Source organism: Mesocricetus auratus, unplaced genomic scaffold (assembly GCF_017639785.1).
Source record: "Mesocricetus auratus isolate SY011 unplaced genomic scaffold, BCM_Maur_2.0 Super-Scaffold_100010, whole genome shotgun sequence".
Classification (NCBI taxonomy): Eukaryota; Metazoa; Chordata; class Mammalia; order Rodentia; family Cricetidae; genus Mesocricetus; species Mesocricetus auratus.
In genome coordinates, this window is record NW_024429194.1 from 30,086,713 (window position 1) to 30,105,863 (window position 19,151).

The 19,151-nt window shown below is 39.8% G+C and overlaps 1 protein-coding gene across 5 annotated transcripts in view; it reads right to left on the minus strand.

The window, feature by feature from the left end:
• Positions 1–366: 366 nt before the first annotated feature.
• Positions 367–19,151, minus strand: part of Acsl3 (acyl-CoA synthetase long chain family member 3) — a 46,725-nt gene continuing 27,940 nt past the window's right edge. For all 5 annotated transcript variants that reach the window (XM_005070441.4, XM_021227350.2, XM_021227349.2 and 2 more), the window contains exons 4-15: positions 18,326–18,435; positions 15,886–16,024; positions 13,706–13,856; positions 12,755–12,878; positions 12,435–12,506; positions 11,890–12,029; positions 9,832–10,004; positions 8,217–8,291; positions 6,760–6,951; positions 4,570–4,684; positions 3,318–3,475; positions 367–1,087 (exon numbers count right to left, since the gene is read on the minus strand). In XM_005070441.4, coding sequence (XP_005070498.1) covers positions 930–1,087; positions 3,318–3,475; positions 4,570–4,684; positions 6,760–6,951; positions 8,217–8,291; positions 9,832–10,004; positions 11,890–12,029; positions 12,435–12,506; positions 12,755–12,878; positions 13,706–13,856; positions 15,886–16,024; positions 18,326–18,435 — 1,607 coding nt within the window. In that variant the 3' untranslated portion in view covers positions 367–929. The remainder of the gene's footprint in view (positions 1,088–3,317; positions 3,476–4,569; positions 4,685–6,759; positions 6,952–8,216; positions 8,292–9,831; positions 10,005–11,889; positions 12,030–12,434; positions 12,507–12,754; positions 12,879–13,705; positions 13,857–15,885; positions 16,025–18,325; positions 18,436–19,151) is intronic.

Here is a 19,151-nt window from a genome sequence, read left to right on the forward strand (position 1 = left end):
CTGTGGCTGACCTGGAACTCTCTATGTAGTCCAGGTTGGCCACAAGCAGATCTGCCTGCCTCTGCCTCCAAGTGCTGGGATTACAGGTGTGTGCTGCCAGCGCTAGCACATAGCTCTATCCTTTATTTGTAAGATCCCACTGTTACTCAGACTGTGCCCATGTACCTTTGTGTGAGTCTGAGAAGCTCAGGACAAGCACTGAACGCGCTGATGTAAGCTACTGGTGCTGCACTTGCTGTGTCAGCTTTGTACCGAACTCCAAGGCTCTCTTGCTACTTCATCTCAGGCAGTGCCAACCCAACCGTTTCCCCAGTAGAAAACGTAAGTATATAAAAAACAACAACATCAAGCATGTATTGCAAAGTCTCAATTTCTTAAAACATAAGTCTGAGTATATTTATTTCTTTCAAATGCATACAAGACAATAATTACACAGCAACAAATCTTTTGTTCAACAGTGACTTGATTCATAAGCATTTAAAATTTACATAATTTCACATTGATACCCTTGTTTTTAAATACAAGTAAAAAAGCCCCCAAATAACCAATTTTTATATTTCCTATTTATCCTTCTATACATCCAAACTTTAAAAAGTTACAAACTGAACAATTATACAGAACATATAAATCATGTTTAAAAACTTGAGGTTTTAAAATCACTGCTTCCCCAGTATGATTCAGAAAAATTCTCCTATTGACAAACTCAGTCACAGATGCCAAAGCAAACTGGAGGAGGGGGAAGAAACAGACAGACACAAGTTTGCTGTCTTAATATTTTACTAATCCTGTCAGTTAAAAATGGTGATGTAGTGAGAAGTAACATCTGGGGTTTAATATGAGGAATGGAGTTTGCCTCGGCCTGAGACACACATTTCAAGTATTTTCCTATTTGATCTGAGCTCACTTTAACAAACCGATGCCAAAACTAATTACTTCCTCCCATACATCCGCTCAATGTCTGCCTGGTAATGTGTTTTAAGCTCTTTACGTTTCAACTTGAAGGCATCCGTCACCAGACCAGTTTCAGGAGTCCATGGGTCAGCGCTCAAACGGATTTTCACTGGAATTTCAAACTTTTCCAGACTCGCTGAGATGATGAAGGCAAAAGAAAACACAACAGTAAGAACCCACACTCATTAGAAATGCAGTCAAAGTTCTCAGCAAACAGCACAGTTCTTGGAGACATACCTACCAAATACCCAAAGCAACAGGCAACCTCTCAGTGTCAGTCTCACTACGGAGCCTCAGACAGACACAATTTTGAAACATATGAGAGCTATAATAACAAAAACCACTAAACAAATTAATTTACCCATAGGAGAATAAATTAAATAAATGACATAGGTATAAAATGGAAGGCAGTTCCGTCATTAAAATAACTGCATTCATGTGGGTACCCAACCCATTATTGAGCTTGAAAGGTGCAGCATGTAGCACTAACTAGACAAAAGCGCATACAGACTCGCTGGACAGGGACACACCACATTACACCACGCACCTCCAGGGCTGGGACCAAGGAGAAAGGAAAATGGAAATTTCCCCTTCTAAGAGTAGAGATAGGTGATATAAATTGACTATGGTAACAGTTGTGCAAGCTGCTGAATATAAAAACCATGTTAATTACACACATTAAATGGGCAAGCTGTATGGTATGTTCACTGCATTGCATTAAACTTTTTACGTGTAAAAATAAGTAAGCAGTATCTGGGTTTTTTTATTAGCTTTCATTTGTGTGTGTCTGTGCATGAATAAGTGCATGTGAGTACAAGTCCCTATACCAGAAAAACATGCCAGATGCATATGTTTAATGAATATTCATTAATAGTAGCATTAATATTAGATATATGCTAAATCAATTTAGCATTAGTCAAAGTTTTAAGTTACTAAAAAATGTTACAAATTATTTTCAAGTTCATTAATTCTAAAACAATCAGAGTTGAAATAATGGCCCAAAATAATTACCACATTTGGAAAATGCAAATTAAAATTTTTTACAATCATATTTAAAACTGAAATGCAATGCTTGTTATTATATTTAGTATTTCACTTAGACACAGACACACATTACTGATCAAACAATATCAGTCTTTGACAGAAAGAAAAGAAGCCTTCAGGCAGCTGTGAACACTTGCCAAGAGCAGGAGCCACTCTCCAGTGGGGTAGCCACTAGTAAGATGCTCCTGCTCCTACAAGAGCCCTTCATCCATGCTCCTATAAAAGTTGCCCTAATTACCTCACCCAGAATACAAAAGGAAAGAAAGAAGAAGAGGAACTAGCTAGGAAGAGGAGGAATCGAAAGACAGTATTACAGGAATAGAGCCAAAATACATCATATGAAAATGTTGTGAGACCTGTTATAACATACAATTAACATAAACTAATACAAATCTTTAAAATACAAAAAAAGGATATAGAAGATATATCCTATAGCGTACTAGTGACCTTTTCCAAGGACTACCATGCCCTGGAAACAGCAGGGCTCTGGAGAACAGCAGAGGCAAGCAAAAAAAAAAAAAAAAGGCGAACACAAAGGCTAAATAAAAGGATAAGAAAAGCCAAGAGACTACAAATCCCAGCTTGGTACTAGAACTACCTAGACAATGGGCCTCTGAGAATGCCTATGGTAGATTATCCTGATTAGGTTAACTCAATAGGGAAGACCTGCCCATTCTGAGAGGTACCGTTACCTAGGTAGCATAAAAAGGATGAAAACTAGTGAAAACCAAACTGACCTCTCTCTGCTTCCTGAATATGGATGCAATGTACCCAATTTCTTCAAGCTTTCTGCCATCATGATCTCCCTATCACAATGAATTGTGAGCCAAAACAGACATTTCCTTAAGTTGCTTTTAGCAGGGCATTTTATTACAGAAACAGGAAAAGAACTAAGACACTGATAAATTCCATATTACATAACTATTATTATAATAGTGCCATATGTGCATTTTAAAAGAAAATTATAAATTTTTGAAATTTATTTTTAAAAATCAGATTAGAGCCAGGCAGTAACAGCATTCGACTTTAATCTTAACACCTGGGAGGCAGAGGTAGGCAGATCTCTGAGGCCAGCCTGGACTACAGAGCAAGTTCCAGGATAGCCAGGGCTACACAAAGAAACCCTGTCTCAAAAAAAAAAAAAATAATAAATCAGTTTAGTAGGAGCAAATATTTGAATGTCCCCTAAAGAGCCTAAATAATGGTGGAAACAGTTTCCAGGAAGCAAAGGCTACATTATAGCCCTTATAGCATAACAGGTTAAATAAATGCATATTTTTTTCACATCTCAATTCTAAGAATAAGTTTACCAGAACACTCACCTGAAATAGCAGCTTCAGAAAGCACTTTAAGGACTTCATTTTCCATTTCACTGCTGTTACACAGCTCTTCCCAAGTCCCCTTAAATCCTTTCATTCTAGCTAGCTCTGTGAGTTCCTTTTGATTTGGTACAACAAATCCAATTACGTAAGAATGGTAACTGAAATGCAGAAAGGCTAACTTAGAAAGGACCAAAATAGCACGCACCATGCTTACTAATGTAACCAATTACCTTGGCACTCTATAACCAACTCTTTATTATTGGAAAAACTAGGAACATACATAAAAATCATCATCATACTTACCTCATGCAATGCCTCTTACCACTTAGTACATTTGAAAGCTCTGACAGAGTTCACTGCAAGCAAACCTCATAAAGTCTAAGTGTGCCTAACTACTATAAGTAGTAATATAATGTACACATTTTTTAAAGAAAAATTACATTTTTCCCAGTTATTTGAAATGATCAGTACATTCTTGGAAACAAGGTAAAAAAGGCAAAACCTGTAAATTATGTTTCTGAAGAAATGTAGCAGCAGGTCAAAATCTTGTGATGAACAGGTATGGTGGCACACACCTTTTATCCCAGTGCTTCAGAGGAAGAAGCAGGTAGATCTCCAAGTTCGAGGCCTACCTGGTCTACAGAGTAAGTTCAGAGCAACCAGTGCTACACTGAGAGACCCTGGGGAGGGAGGGAGACGCGATAGCGCTCATTTTCTTCTGATGAAGAATTTGTATCACCAAAGGAATAGTATGCACAATGACAGGTACTGTTTTGAAAAATACAAAACTGTATGCTTTATGGGCAGAAAGCCTGTGAACCCTGAACTAGAGAGGCTAAGGCAGAAGGACTGCCATGAATTCAAGGCCAGCCTAAACCCGAAGAAATAGCAGACCATTAAGAAAGGAACATTTGGAATTTCTTTCTTTTTTTTGGGGGGGGCTGTTTGAGACAGGGTTTATTTGTATAGCTGTCCTGAAACCCACTTTGTAGATCAGGCTAGCCTGGAATTCAGGGATCCGCTTGCCTCTATCTCCCTAGTGCTGGGATTAAAGTGTATGCTGCCACCACTACCACCAGGTTTGGAGTTATTCTTAAATAAATAAATCCAGTTCACTAGCTGTAAAGCGTAGGTGGCAGGCCCATAAGTCAGAAGAGTCCGAGGATGATTTCACAGTGGTCCATATGGGCTGCAACTGCTCATGGCATACCCATCAACTTCTACACACTCTGCACAGACTCCTCGTGCTTACCTGTTTGCATACGCACAGATGTTATCTATCAGTGGGAGGTTCTTCAAAGCTGCCTCTACTTTCCCAAGAGAAACATACTCTCCTGCCTGCAGTTTCACAAGGTCCTTCTTACGATCTGCACAGAACAAAGGCAGAAGCATTGAGAACAGTAGTTAACACCTTAAGCACATAGAAATACTGCACCAAGTTATTTAAAACTTTTCTCCACTAAGCATTGATGACTGTCCTAAAGTTGAGATTATATAATAAAATCAGACCCTATAAAATCAGATCCTAATTTTCTACAATTAAATAAAATTTTTAGTGGAAAAAGTTTTACTTAAGGAACATCATCCTCAGAAATTCAATATATTCTACTGAGTTGATATGTTCCTGGCACTCACTAGTACCCAGCAGGTAAAGCAGCTGTGCAAGGCAATGAGCAAACTAGAGAAAAGAGTAACAGAAAAACAACATCCACACAGCACAGCCAACCTATGGATTTGGAAGGAATTCCTCCAAGTGGGACCTGAGTTTTGATGACAAGAGTAAGAAGTATCCAGGTGGGACAGCACTGGCAAGGGCCATGTCAGTGAAAACACTAGAGCATAAAAGAGGAGGGAAACAATTTAAAAGAGGCAGGAGCGGAATGATGGCTGGGCAAAGAAACACCTTGAACTAAACTTCTAGCAGCCATTAAAGAGTTTTTTAGAGCAATGATGCTTCCCCATCACCTGATGGAAGTAAAAAGGTTTGGAGAGGTGCACAGAGGCAAAAAGGAAATCCTTATAAGAGGATGGCAACAGGTAGGGGTGTGGAAAGATGGGCAGAAAACATTTTGAGGCACATATCTATTAGTGGTACATGAAATAGGGATGCAGAGCTGATGTAAAGGAATTCCCTCTGGCCTTCATGGTATGACCAGCTATTGTGCAGCTATTTCCTACAAGATAAAATACTCAATAATACTTTCCACCCTGCAGGGAAGAGCCTCATGACTCAGACATTATGAAGGTAAGCTCACTTAGGAAATAACACAAAAGCTCTAGCACAGCAGTTCTCAACTTGTGGGTCATAACCCCTTGGAGTGGGGGATCAAATGACCCTTTCACAGCGGTTGCATAAGACATCAGAAAACAGGGGGGAAGGGGAGTGCGGGAGGAGGGGAGGGAGAGGGAACTGGGACTGACATGTAAAACAAGCTATTTAAAATTAAAATAAAAAACGATAATAAAAAATAAATAAATAAAAGACATCAGAAAACATAGATATTTACATTACGATTCATAACAGTAGCAAAATTAGAGCAGCAATGAAATAATTTTATGTTTGGGGGTCACTACAACCTGAAGAGCCGTATTAAAGGGTCACAGCACTAGGAAGGTTGGGAACCACTGCTCTAGGAGTCCCTGATGCACTAGACTCCTTCTTCCTCAAGCTTATATAAGCAGTAAAGGCTATTAAGAGACACTCCCAGAGAAGCCAAGCTGCCCAGAAGACGCTCAGACCAGACCAACTGAGCTGCCAAGAGACCTCTTCAACTTGTCAATCTGCCAGGAAGCTCATGAACTGCAGCGTCTGTGAGCTCTCACATGCTGGGATAGACTTTTGGTGATGTGCTTGTCTTTGAGTCATTCCTGCTTTGATAAGTAATCTTTCACCTACTCACCCACTCCTTCCTCTAAGTCGAATAAAACTCCTCCATGCACTAAGTCAGACTTTGATGACAGGAGTACCTACAAACTACAGCAAATGACTGATACTAACTAACAATGACTACAAATCTGCAGCTGCACAGTCTTACAACCTTATTCATAAAATGTCAAGCTTTAAGAACACTTGGTCCCTCTTTAAAATGGTGTATTTTGGGGATGATATAAGAACCCTCTTCGCTATTAAACAGTTTCTCTAAACACAGGCACCTCTCTGTAAAGTCATTTGGGAAATACTTTCAAAAAAAAGGATTCAAGGGCTGAAGAGAAGGCTCCACTTTTAAGATCATGTACTGCTCTGGCAGAGGGCATGGGTTCAGTTCCCAGCACCCACATGGTGGCTCACAACTATCTGTAACTCCAGTTCCAGAGGAGGATTTGACACCCTCTCCCAACCTCAATGGATATCATGTACACATGTAGTGCACATACATACATGCAGGCAAACAGCTGTACACATAAGATAATCAAAAAAGAAAGAAAGGGCTAAATGGCTCACCAATAATCTTCAGACAACCATCAGGGTCAAATTCTCCAATATCTCCCGTGCAGAGCCACCGCTGTCCATTTTCATCTTCAAAGAAATCAGTATTTGTTTTTGCTTCATTTTTATAGTACCCCATTGTCACATTTTGGCCACCAATAAGAATTTCACCTCTGGGATGTGGTTTGTCAGTATTAAAATAGCCACCTAATAAACACAAAATAAACCATATAAGTATTACATAAAAATCCAAAACTATTAGTTTCTAAGTATAGATCTTACTTCAACCAAGTAGAGTCCCCAAAGGAAATGAAGTAGACACTGTGGCTAAGCAGTGGCTAAGCCAGAGACAACTTTCAGTTATTCGATAGAACATCCATGCTTTTAAGCTACTATTCCAAGAAAAAAATACATTCTAAACTCCAGCATCCTCCACCTATTATACAAAATAATGACAAAGTTTCTACCGGTCTATATATCATACTAGCAAAACTTTTATAGAATTATAGTATTTTTTTAAACAAACTTTGTTTGAAGCCCTCAGAAAAAAAGCAAAAATATAAAAATCCACATGGAATAAATGTGATTTTTTTCTTCTACACGGTGAAATTATGACCACTCTTTATTCTCCTCCTTCCCCTGTTCCTCCACCGTGTGCGTGTGCGTGTGCGTGTGTGTGTGTGTGTGTGTGTAAGCACACAATATGCACCTATGCATGCACACAATAACTATAGCATGTGTGTAATGGTCAGAAAACTTTGTCAGTAATTCCATTTTACAGCATTGTGGGTTCTAAGGATTGACCTCCGATCTTGAGGATCAGAGACAAGTGCCTTTAATGGATGAATCATCTTTGTAGGCCCTCCTAACTTAGTAACATTATTCACTTAGTGTATTTCTCAAATTGCTATCATTTTTACTTTACATAATATATTTAATAAAATGAGAAGCAAGAGACTAGGAAGACTGTTCAATTGTTGTCCAAGTAGAAGATGTGAGGTCAACTACCAAAACTCATTTTTTTTAAGTCACATATACTTGTAATTTCAGCACTCAGGAGGTAGAGAGAGATTCCTGGCGCTCACTGGCCAGCCAGCCTAACCAACCCACAGTCTTAGTTTCAGAAAAAAGGAAGACATGGCTCCTGAGGAATGACACCCAAGATTGATATCTAGCCTCCACATACATAAACATACACCCACTCCCCCCCACACACATATATATACATATATATACATATATATACATATATATATATAATAGCAAGCAAAATAAAAATAATTCTATTCTTCAGAATCAATTCTGAAGCAGGCAAACTAAGTACATTTGTTCAGCTCTAGATAAAACACAGGTAATCAACAAAATGTACACCTAGAATTTTACAATCTAAAATATGCAATAAAAGCAAGAAGAGCACATTTCTCATTTCGATCTTATAACATTAAGGTTCTGTGACTAAAATAAGTTGTTACCTTCCTCCCAGTTCTTTAATTTGATTTCACAGCAAACTAATGGTGCCCCCACTCTGCCAGTATTGTAGTCCCACACTAAAAGGCAAAGGAAGAAAAAGTGATTTAAAATGACGATTATTCTAACCCTTAGATAGCCGCCCCATCCCCAAAAGAATCCTTGCCAACAGTAGAGAGATACAGGATTCTCAGTACACTGCTTGGTCAGAGAATGTTTTTAAGACCTGAATTATTACTGAAACTGATTTTGTTATGTTTATGAAGCAAAGTTTGGGGTTTATTAAAGGCATTTTGAACAGACTTTAAGCAAAAGAGAGGCCCTCAGGAAATAAAACATACCCAGGTACATGGGAATAACCTTCTCTTAGAGAGACACCTGTTACAACCACTGGAAAAGAAGTTTTAGATGGTTTGGAGTCCACGCTAGCAACTGAGGGTCTGTGAAGTCAGGTACACCTCCTCTAACTCCCCAGAATCTCTGCCCCTCACACATCCTCAGGACACAGCCCACTCACGTAAGTGGATGCGTCGTTCATAAGCAGATAGCCCCTACCTTACAGGACAGTGCAGCACAGCAGCTGACACACAGTCTACTTCCTTGTTGGGTCTTAAGAATACTGTAGTGCTGACAACGTCGCCTATGTCATTATTTCAAGGCTGTTACACCTTTCACATTCACCTTCAGCTATCATACCCTACTTAAGGTTCAAACAGCTTAGAGCCAAAAGAAAACTGATCGCTCCCAGAATCTAGGAGCAGGACCCCAGAATGATGGGTTACTAGTACGCTGTGATTCTTCCTCAAAGATCACATGACATGAAGTCTTATTTATGCCACATGGCGTAGCTTACACCTACAGTCTCATCACTTGAGGAGACTAAGATAAAAAAATTGCTATGAAACTAAGCCAGCCTGGGCTACTAAGTGGGAGCCTAGCTGAAAGAAAAATAAAGATTCAAAGAAGCATATACATGCATTTGCAATTGTTTCCTTGCAAACACAATTTACAAATAACTTTCAAAACACAGGCACCTTTCAAGGAGCAGGAAGATGAAGAAGTAATACAAAATTAGTAGAGTAGCATATTGAAGCACTCTCGACAAACCCAAGAAATGTTCAGCTGACAGGTTTAGTGTCTGCGTATCTAGAAAATCAGTAGAAGGATCAGTTTTTCCAGTACTGTGATGCAAAGCAGGTCTTCTACGAAAGGGATGCACAGAGCTCACTGGTTCCCCCTGAAGCACTGATGGAAGTGGGTCCCTCCACGCCACCGCCACGTACCACCTCACTGGGGTCACAATGTCTACCTATATATGTGTTTCTCTCTACACATATATAATCCCATAAACACTAAATCTGAGCTTTGGTGCCTAAACAACTAGAAAAAAAAACAACACTAGTCTTTTAACTTCTGGGAAAAAATAAAAAGTGCAAAACAACGCTTCTTGCAAAACTTCTTTCCCAAATATTCAGTTTTTAACATCATTTAAAGCCTAGAAACATTGACTACTCCTGTATTTTTACAAAGTAATTCATACCAAATTGGGGGGAGGGGTTGGCTACGCTAGCCCCAGCCTCTGACAGACACAAAGGGGACATCTCAGATGACAGCACCTACTTTCTGTAATTGTTCCAGCCCCAGTTGATTCCGTGAGTCCATACCCCTGACCAACCGAACAGCAGAAACAGATATTCATGAATCTCTGTGTTGTTGCAGAAAGTGGAGCACCACCACACAACAAAAGGCGAATATTTCCACCCAGCAGCCTTCGAACATTCCGGAAAACAAAACTAAAAATATCAATAGAAAAGCAGAGTGGTAGTTTGAAAATTGGCCACACAGGCTCATATACTTGAAAGTTTACTTCCCAGTTGTTAGCGCTATTTAGGAAGGACTAGTAGCTGTGCTCTTTTTGAAGGAGGGGTGACACTATGAGTAGGCTCTGAGGTCTCAAAAACCAGCACCATTCCCAGTTGGCTCCTCTACCTGCTGCTTCGGATTAGGATGTAGGCTCTCAGCTACTGTTCCAGCAAGCGGGTGCCTGCCTGCCACCATGTCCCTTGCCATGATGGCCATGGAGTAAACCTCTAAAACTATAAGCAAGCCCCCAATTAAATGCTTCCTTTTATAAACTGCCTTGGTCGTGGTGCCTCTTGACATCAATATAAAAGTAACTAAGCCAGCAAAATGGGATTTTCCAAATCTTTAATCTCTCAGTTTTGTTATATGGAGCTTTTGGAATTAATTAGCATAAAAGTGATACAGCCATTTCAGGAGATTATCTTGAGCCACTCTTTCTGTCTTAAGTGTCTGCGGTACAACTAGCAAAGAAAAATGTCATTTCCTCTCAGTTATTTTCATATAATATTCAAATATAAAATCAGCTTATTTAATTGTTTATAGTACTATACCTTTTTATGATCAGAGAATGTATTATAAATGCATACTATATGCCACATATTCAAGTAATTTATTAAAAGCAAAATAATTTTCTGCTTGCATTTATTCATTAGAAATTTATGCATATTTTATATACAGCAATCTCTTAAAAATATCTAATTCAAGCTTTGAGATGTTTATTATGGTTTTGAAAATATGGCAAATTATCTGAGAGAAATTTTAAAAAGAAAGTATTTCAAATATATACTTGATATGTTTCTGAAAAACACAAGTGCTTATAACTGAGTTATAAGCACTGCTTATAACTCAAGTAAAAGTCGAGGTGCAGGGCTGAGAATGTAGCTTTGTGGTGGCACTCGATTCCCGTGTAGCACACCCTGGGGTTAGTTTCCGAAGCTATGGAAATTGAATTTGTTAAACATTTTGAAAAGGATGAAGACTGTGTATCAATCATTCTAGAAGTTGTAAAGGCTAGATGTGGTGGCATACACCTTAAGGCTGATGCTTTGTCAACTGAGCTATCCATCTCTTAACCGTAGCACTCAGAAGGGAGACCCTATCTTCAAAAAGAAAAACATTTATTATACTTTCCGTTATCAACCTATACATATCGCCCTAAAATAGATAAAAGTTTTTAAAAAATAATGTAAAGCATCTGAAAACTGTGTTTATATTCCCATAAAAAATTAAACAAATAGCCAGATAGTGGTGGCAGACACCTTTAATCCCAGCACTCTGGAGTAAGAGGCAGGAGAATCTCTGTGAGTTTGAGGCCAGAGCAAGTTCCAGGACAGCCAGGGCACTTACACAGAAAAACCCTGTCTGTAAAAAACCAAAATAGAAATAAATAAATATGTAAGAACAAGATTAAGCACAGCAAAATAACTGAAATTTTCCAGTTCTTAGATAGGGTGGATTATTACAGTCCCTTTGACTTTTCAAATGAATTTCTTACTATACAGCCCAAAATGACCTGGAACTTGCTATGGTGCCCAGTCAGGCCTTGAACTTTTTTTTAAGATCATGTGTGGCCCCACACACAGAGGCCAGAAGGGGGCGCTGGTGTTCAGCTCGCACACTCTTCCAACACCCATCCTTTCTGAACCACTTCGGCAGTCCCCAGCCTTGGATGCTGGATCATCCCTTACTTCCCACGTGCAGGGATTTCATGCCTGTGCCACCACACCCATGGTAAACTAAATGCACTACTTATGCCTCACTTCCCTGGGCTGTTGACATGAACTGGCATTAACACAGAGAAGTGGCTTTACTCACCGGTCACACAGCGGAGTACTACACCCTTTTGAAATCTGCTCCATCTTGTAATTATAGGCCAAAATAAACAAGTTCCGTTGAAAACTACTCATTTCATTCACTTTATTCATGACATTTTTGTAGATCCGATCCATGATTTCCTGTACATATAAGTAAGTCCATTAATTATATGAACAATCTTCACTTTTAAGTCATACCCATATGATTAATACTTCTAATTATCACACATATGATGTAGGGAAGTTTTGAGTGCATGTGCCATGGTGCATATGTGGAGGTCAGAGGACAACTGCATGGAACTGAGTCTCTCCTTCCACCATTACATGTGTTCTAGAAACTGAACTCAAGTTCTCAGATTTGTATAACAAGTGCTTTACCCACTTAGCTACCTCACTGCCAAGACAATAAGTCATTTTAAAGAGAAAGTCTATCAGAACTTAAAAATTGTAAGTAGAGTCACAATTCGTTTTCAAGTGGCATCACCACTCCATCACCTGTGGCTGACAGAACATCTTGAATGTTTGATATTAACAGGCAATTCTTACCGGAACAGCTGCCATCAGTGTTGGCTTCAACATGGATGTGTCTCCTTTGCTTCCTTTTTTTATTTTTGAAGACTACAAAACATAAAATAGGTAACCTATATAAATATCTTTAACTTAAGCCAGATGGTAATCCTAGCACTCAGGAGACAGAGGCAGTTGAATCTTTGTGAGTTCAAGGTCAGTCTGATCTGGAGTGAGTTCTAGAACAACCAAGGTTATACAGAGAAAGCCTATCTTGAAAAAAAAAATCTTAATGGCTTTCTTAGCTCAAAAGCATATGATAAACTTATCCTTTCAATGTTTTTATATGCTTAACTTACCTGATCTGCTAAAGTCTGTGGTGAAGAGTAGCCAATTCGGCATCCATGAGAAACACACACAAGTTCGGCACTTAACTCTAGAACATGGGCCAGGGGTAAATATCCAATGTATACATCATCCTCTCTGAAAGAAATGACAGACAAAAGCAAGGGTCATCGGAGCTCTCTGCCACAGTGACTACAGCAGGCATCTAGACACACAGAGGAATAATTATGCATCCATAGAAGCTCCCTGTTGAAAGGGTACAGATGAAACAGAAACAAAATTACAGTTCCATCAAAAACAAAGAGAATGTGTTCTGTTACAGTACTAAGGCAAAGAGAAGATTGCTGGGCTTAGACGTCTTTCAACAACAGGATGTCACCGTAGGAGATGACTTTCAGAGTTTGTGAGCATCTACTGTGACTCTCATAGAACAGATGCATGCTCTAGGAGTTGAATCCAGTAATAAATTGTAACATATTCCTTAATATGCAAGAAAATATGTATATTTGCTTATTTTTCAAGAATTGGCCCAGCATCTACAGCATGAAGAGCAACAAAGGAAAGTCCAAAGGGAAAGTGCTGCTCAGGTTACCCAGCTCTGTTCCCAAACTCAGTCTCACAGCTAACCGCGTGTATCTAAACGTATGTGTGCCCTGTGCATAAAGGCAACAAAAATGGCAGTGCGGTGTACCAGCTCAGTCAGCATAATAATGACTTCATCTCTCAAGTTCTTAACTCCTCTCACCTCATCTGACTTCTGCTGCTGTTTTGTTGTTTTATTTGATTTTTGCCTACTCCACTACACTCTCCCCTCATGCCCCAAGAATACAACTTCAAAATCCCATTAGTTGACTAAGAACTTTCATAGACAATTGGGGATAACTTAGCCACCTACTAAAATGGCACAAGTGTTTGTGCTCTAACAGGTACAAATTTAAGTTACTCTATATTATACCGTGACATACCCCAGACTTGGAATCCTTCTCGCCATCCCAGTTATAGCAGCAATGATGTTGCTGTGGGAGATCATGACTCCCTTTGGAATTCCTGTGGACCCACTTGTATACATGATTACTGCAATGTCTGAGGGCAACGGTTTGCTGTGAGCTTTATTTTCTACATTGAAGAAAAGAAAAACATACTTCTGAGGAATTCAGCTACATCACCAATTTTCTTCTTGCTCATTTATATAATTCAACCAAAATACTCAAACAACAGTCAACACATAGGAGGCATAAACAATACTGGGACAAACAGGTTAAGTAAATAATATGATAAGAGCTATAAAGAAAAATAATGGCAAGGTGAGATAATAATAAATGCTGCTTATATATATCATTCTGAGAAAGTGTCTCTGAAGAGTAGTTTTAGCAAAAACCTAAATAAAGTCAGCAAAGTAGCCACAAAAGTCCCCGGGACCAGGAAGCCAGTATTGCAAGCAGAAGTAAAAGCAAGCAGAGGACATGGTAGCAGATGTCTGCAATCCCAGCACTCAAGACACTAAAATGAGATCTTGAGGTCAAAGCCAGCCTAGGCCACAAGGTAAGCTCTGGGCCATTTTAGAATGACCCTGTTCTGTTTCAAAAACATAAAATTAAGTAGTAGTAATAACACAATACAAAAGTCCTTAAAGTGGGAATATGGCTGGCATCTACAAAGACAAGGGATCTAGTGAGACTGGAGTGAACATAAGTAACAGTGGAGCAGCAACCAGGACCACAAGCAGCCTCAGACGGCACAGTGACAACTGCATCTTGTCACTCTGCAATCTAAAGAAGGGCAGTTTTCAACGGCAGCAGGCCATCATCTGTGGCAAAAAATGACTTTGGAGCTATGTAACTTTGGCTGCTGGATGACCACATAAAATGAAAACAGAATAAAGGAATTGAGAAGCCAAAACTTACTCTAGTAACTTAAGACATAAAAGTAGCTTGAGCTAAGACACTACAAATTTAATAAAACATTTTCTGCTGTATGAACTGACTTTGTTGGTTACACTCAACACGCTAGTGTTGCCTGTTTGTGGTCACAAGATTATGAGACTAAGGACAGCAGTCAACATGTTACAGAAAAGGCACAGGACACAAATAGATGACATTGCACCATCCACCTGCCTAAATTCATCCCAAAACTAATGCACATGTGGATTTCTAAGGAAATCCTTTAAGTTCTTTAAGGATGTTCCTCTTCTCTCCTACCCATTTAGATAATTTCTTAAAAATGAACCACACACCACATATTTCTTTTTTCTCTAACTAGACCTCATGACCAACATTCTCATCATCCCTGTCATTGATACCAGTGGTGTCAGCATGACCCTGTCCCTAAGCAGAATCTCCAAATTTCGCAGTGCAGAGGAAACGCAACTGCAGCAGTCCAGCGTTCTGCAGGAACAGTCTACATTTTCTGGAGCTCATTTCTTTGACAGTTATGAATTCTAACGTGTCTATGTCTTTTGTGAGTTAGGAGACTAAAAACTCCACAAAGGCAAGTAAAACCCCTGAGAAAGAAGCAAAAGGGAGGAGTTCAGGCTTAGCTACTCTAGCTGTAGACACACTAATTTTAATGGGTAAACTTAAAGGTGTTACTTTAAAAATCAACTTTAAATTTTCAAAACTAACAGAAAAGGGAATCAGAAAATTGAATGATATAAAAGCATTTTAAATCTAAAGTAAACACTACTATTTTGGGTTATTTTTATCAATGTTGTTTGTAAGATAGGGTCTCATGTAGTTCAGCCCGGTATTGTACTCGCTATGTAGTCAATGATAACCTTCAGTTTTTGATCCTCCTGCCTCTACCTCCCTGATACTGAGATGACAGGCATGTGCCATCATTTCCAGTGTTAACTCAATGCTGGAGATCAAATCCAGGACTTTGAGCATGCTAGGCAAACACTCTACCAATTAAGCTACATTCCCAGTCCACACTTAGAAAGCAATGAAAAATAAATGCTGGCATTTTCCTTACGTCTTTCTTTAAAGCCTAGATAAAAATATTTGTAGAAGAACCCATCTCTACAGTTGACAGTCTAGCAAGCTGATGTGTCTTGGGAACTAACTCCAGGATCAAACCTCTGGTTAGTTCTAGAGAACAAGGTGAGCAGACAGTGCACATATGTCGGAATGATAACCACACAACATACCCACGTTGGCCTTCACTCCAAGAGCCTGCACTGCAGCCATGGTGTGTACAATGACACCCTTGGGGAACTCAGACCAGGTTGGAGGCTTCCCATCAACAGTAATGATATGGCGCAGACGTGGGACCAACGAGACTATATCCTGAAGAAACACAAACATTCACCATGATCTGTTAACCAAGTTTCAGGGACTAATCCAAGACACATGAGAGGAGTTCACCCACTGAGTGACCAACTGATTTCTTGCCCCCAAAAAGTTAAGAGGGAGGGAGGGAGGGAGGGAGGGAGGGAGGGAGGGAGGGAGGGAGGGAGGGAGGGAGGGAGGGAGGCAGGCAGGCAGGGAGGCAGGCAGGCAGGGAGGCAGGCAGGCAGGGAGGCAGGGAGGGAGGGAGGCAGGGAGGGAGGCAGGGAGGGAGGCAGGGAGGGAGGCAGGGAGGGAGGACTGGTAGAAAGGACAAATGGGAGGAAGGTAGGTGAGGGGAAGAGTGGGTTTGTACTCACTATTCTACAGTATTATATATACTCTGTTCTTTGATTAAAATCCTTACCAACAAAATTATTGCTCCACAAAAATGAACATATAAACACAGAATACCTGAACTACATCATATAGGGAAGCCCAAAGTCCCTCAAGAACATAAGGGAGAAAATTCACTTTGTAAGTTTATTTAAAAAAAAAAAAAAAAGAAAGAAAGAAAAAAGAATGCCTGAGATGGCAATGTTCTCAGGAGCAATTGCCTAGAAATTACAAGAATCCTCTTCCTATTATTTCATAAAATGCCTCCCATTTTAGTACTTGAAATCTTAATTTTAAATCATTATTCAGTGATTCATAAATGAATTTCAAATATTCAGTAGTCTGGAAAGTGGTTAGGAGCATACATATAGCAGCTTACAACAGCCTGTAACTCCAGCTCCAGGGAATCCAATGCCCTTTTCTGGCCTCTTTGTACACTTCCTGGCACCCCTCCCTCCCCATCCTTTCTTCCCTACTTCTGCTCTTTTCTCTCTTCTCTCTCCCTCCTTCCCTCACTCCCTCCTTCCCTCCCTCCCTCTCTCCCTTTCAGGAGATAAGATCTCATGTCTCAAGAGTATTAGGTAGCTGAGGATAACTTTGAACTACTGATCTTCCTACTTCCATCTTCCAACACTGAGATTTGTGTGCACACATGGGTACCTATGCACATTTGTGAGTGCTCTGGCCTGGAACTTTCATTGTAAGAGTTCTGGGAATCCAACTCAGGTCCTTGTGCTTACAAACGTAAGCATTTCACTTGACCTACATGGTACATGCAGGCAGGCAAAACACCTATCCACATAAAATAAATATAAAATGATGAGGGGCCAGCAAGATGGCTCAGGAGGTAAGTGTACTTGCCACCAAGCCCGATGGCCTGAATTCAACGAAACCCACAAGGAAACTCATGATGAACAGAGAAGAGTTGACTGCTACAGGTAGGAGGGCAAAAGGCCTTGTGCACACAGATAAACACTGGAGAAGCCAGGAAAGTTAAACACACAGCTCACCTCTTCAAAGGAATGAGTTGAGTAACTGTTCTGGAACACTAAGAATGATGTCCTTCTACAACCTGGTGATCCTTTGCTGTCTGATGAGACAGACTCTACCCATGTCTCCCATAATTTAAGTTTTTACTTATCCCAAGACCTTTTTCCCTAAATATTGAGCATTGTTTTTAGATCATAAACCCCACTCTTAGGAGCAAGGTCAACTGTGCTTTAAACAGCTTAAGTGACTTCTATATTATCTTAGGGCCAGGCCAATCCCGACACCCACAGGCATTTTATCTCAGTCAAGCTCCCTAGACCCCACATCTTGGGCACTATCTCCAAACGAACAGTACCCATTCTTGTGAAAGAAGCCAAATGTACTTTGTAAGGAATCTCAATGTAAACATGTCTTAAATTGTGAGCACTTGGGACTGAGTTACCTGAATACATTTTTCAAAAATTGGTCTGGGCTTAAATATGGCTAAAGTAACATGATCTGGGCCAGACTCTAGAAGTCCTTCCTGGTCCAGTGCTGGTTATAAAAAAATCGGGCCGAGATGAATTTCATTCTTGTCTCTTCATGGGTCATTTTTTCCCTGCTTGTTTATAAAGCCTGCAGCAGAATCACCGCAGCTGTCCCCACTTTTCACAGGCATGTCACTACTCATGTGACCATACATACACATGCACAAGAGCACAGAAACACAAGTTCAATTTACAGACATTCAAAACTATTAATTTACTCTAAATTCACTATAAAACAAACACAAAAAAGTTGCCATCCCTTTCAATAGACCCTAGCATAGCAATAATTTTTAACAATTTCCTAACTCACCTTTATGTTCTAAAGAAAAAGAGCAAAATCTCAAAGATAACTGAGGATCAGTTTGACTCATCAAAGCATTATACACTTAGAGTTAACTACAGGCCTCACCTTCAGCTTTGTTTGCAAGAGTTCTTTACTAGTAATGATGTTGGTCACCTCTGTCTCATTTAGTCCATGAACAATGGCTGGACCTCCCAGGGTGGCATACAGGGTAACAACTACAAATAGAACACAGAGTACATGTTTAAAAGGGTACACTTACACAGCTGCACCTCAAAGGAACACGTGAATCATGAAGGAGTGCTTTGCATGCACAGCCCATGAGAAACCACTATGGCTATGTACATCACACAGGATGTTGAGCAGCACAGTGGAGTGATGTACACAGCAAAGCTTCTAGTATTTTAATGAAGATTCCTAACATGCTTGCTTCACCTTCACATTATTCGAGGACTAACATAACACAAAGGAATTATACCTGATCCTAGAATGTCAAAATCTTCCTTGTTGGCTGCTCGGAACTAAACATCAAAGGAGACAAGTCCAGTGTTTCTCAACCTTCCTAATGCTGTGACACTTTAGTACAGTTCCTCATGTTGTGGTGAACCCCAACCATCAAATTACTTTCATTACTATTTCACAAATGTAATTTTGCTACTGTCATGAGTCGTAATGCAAAAATGTGTGTAAAGTCTTATATAACCCCTGTGAAAGGGTCCTTCCACCCACAGGTTGAAAACCAATGGAATGCCAGACTTTAAATATCACATGTCAACAAATAACACAAACCAGGAGTAGTTATGACACCTATAATCCTAACACTTGGCAAGTAGACACTGGAGGTCGCCCTGCATTACACAGTGAGCTTGATCACTACATGAGACCCTGACTCAAAAAACAAAAACTAAGGAAAAATAAAATAGTATTTATAAGC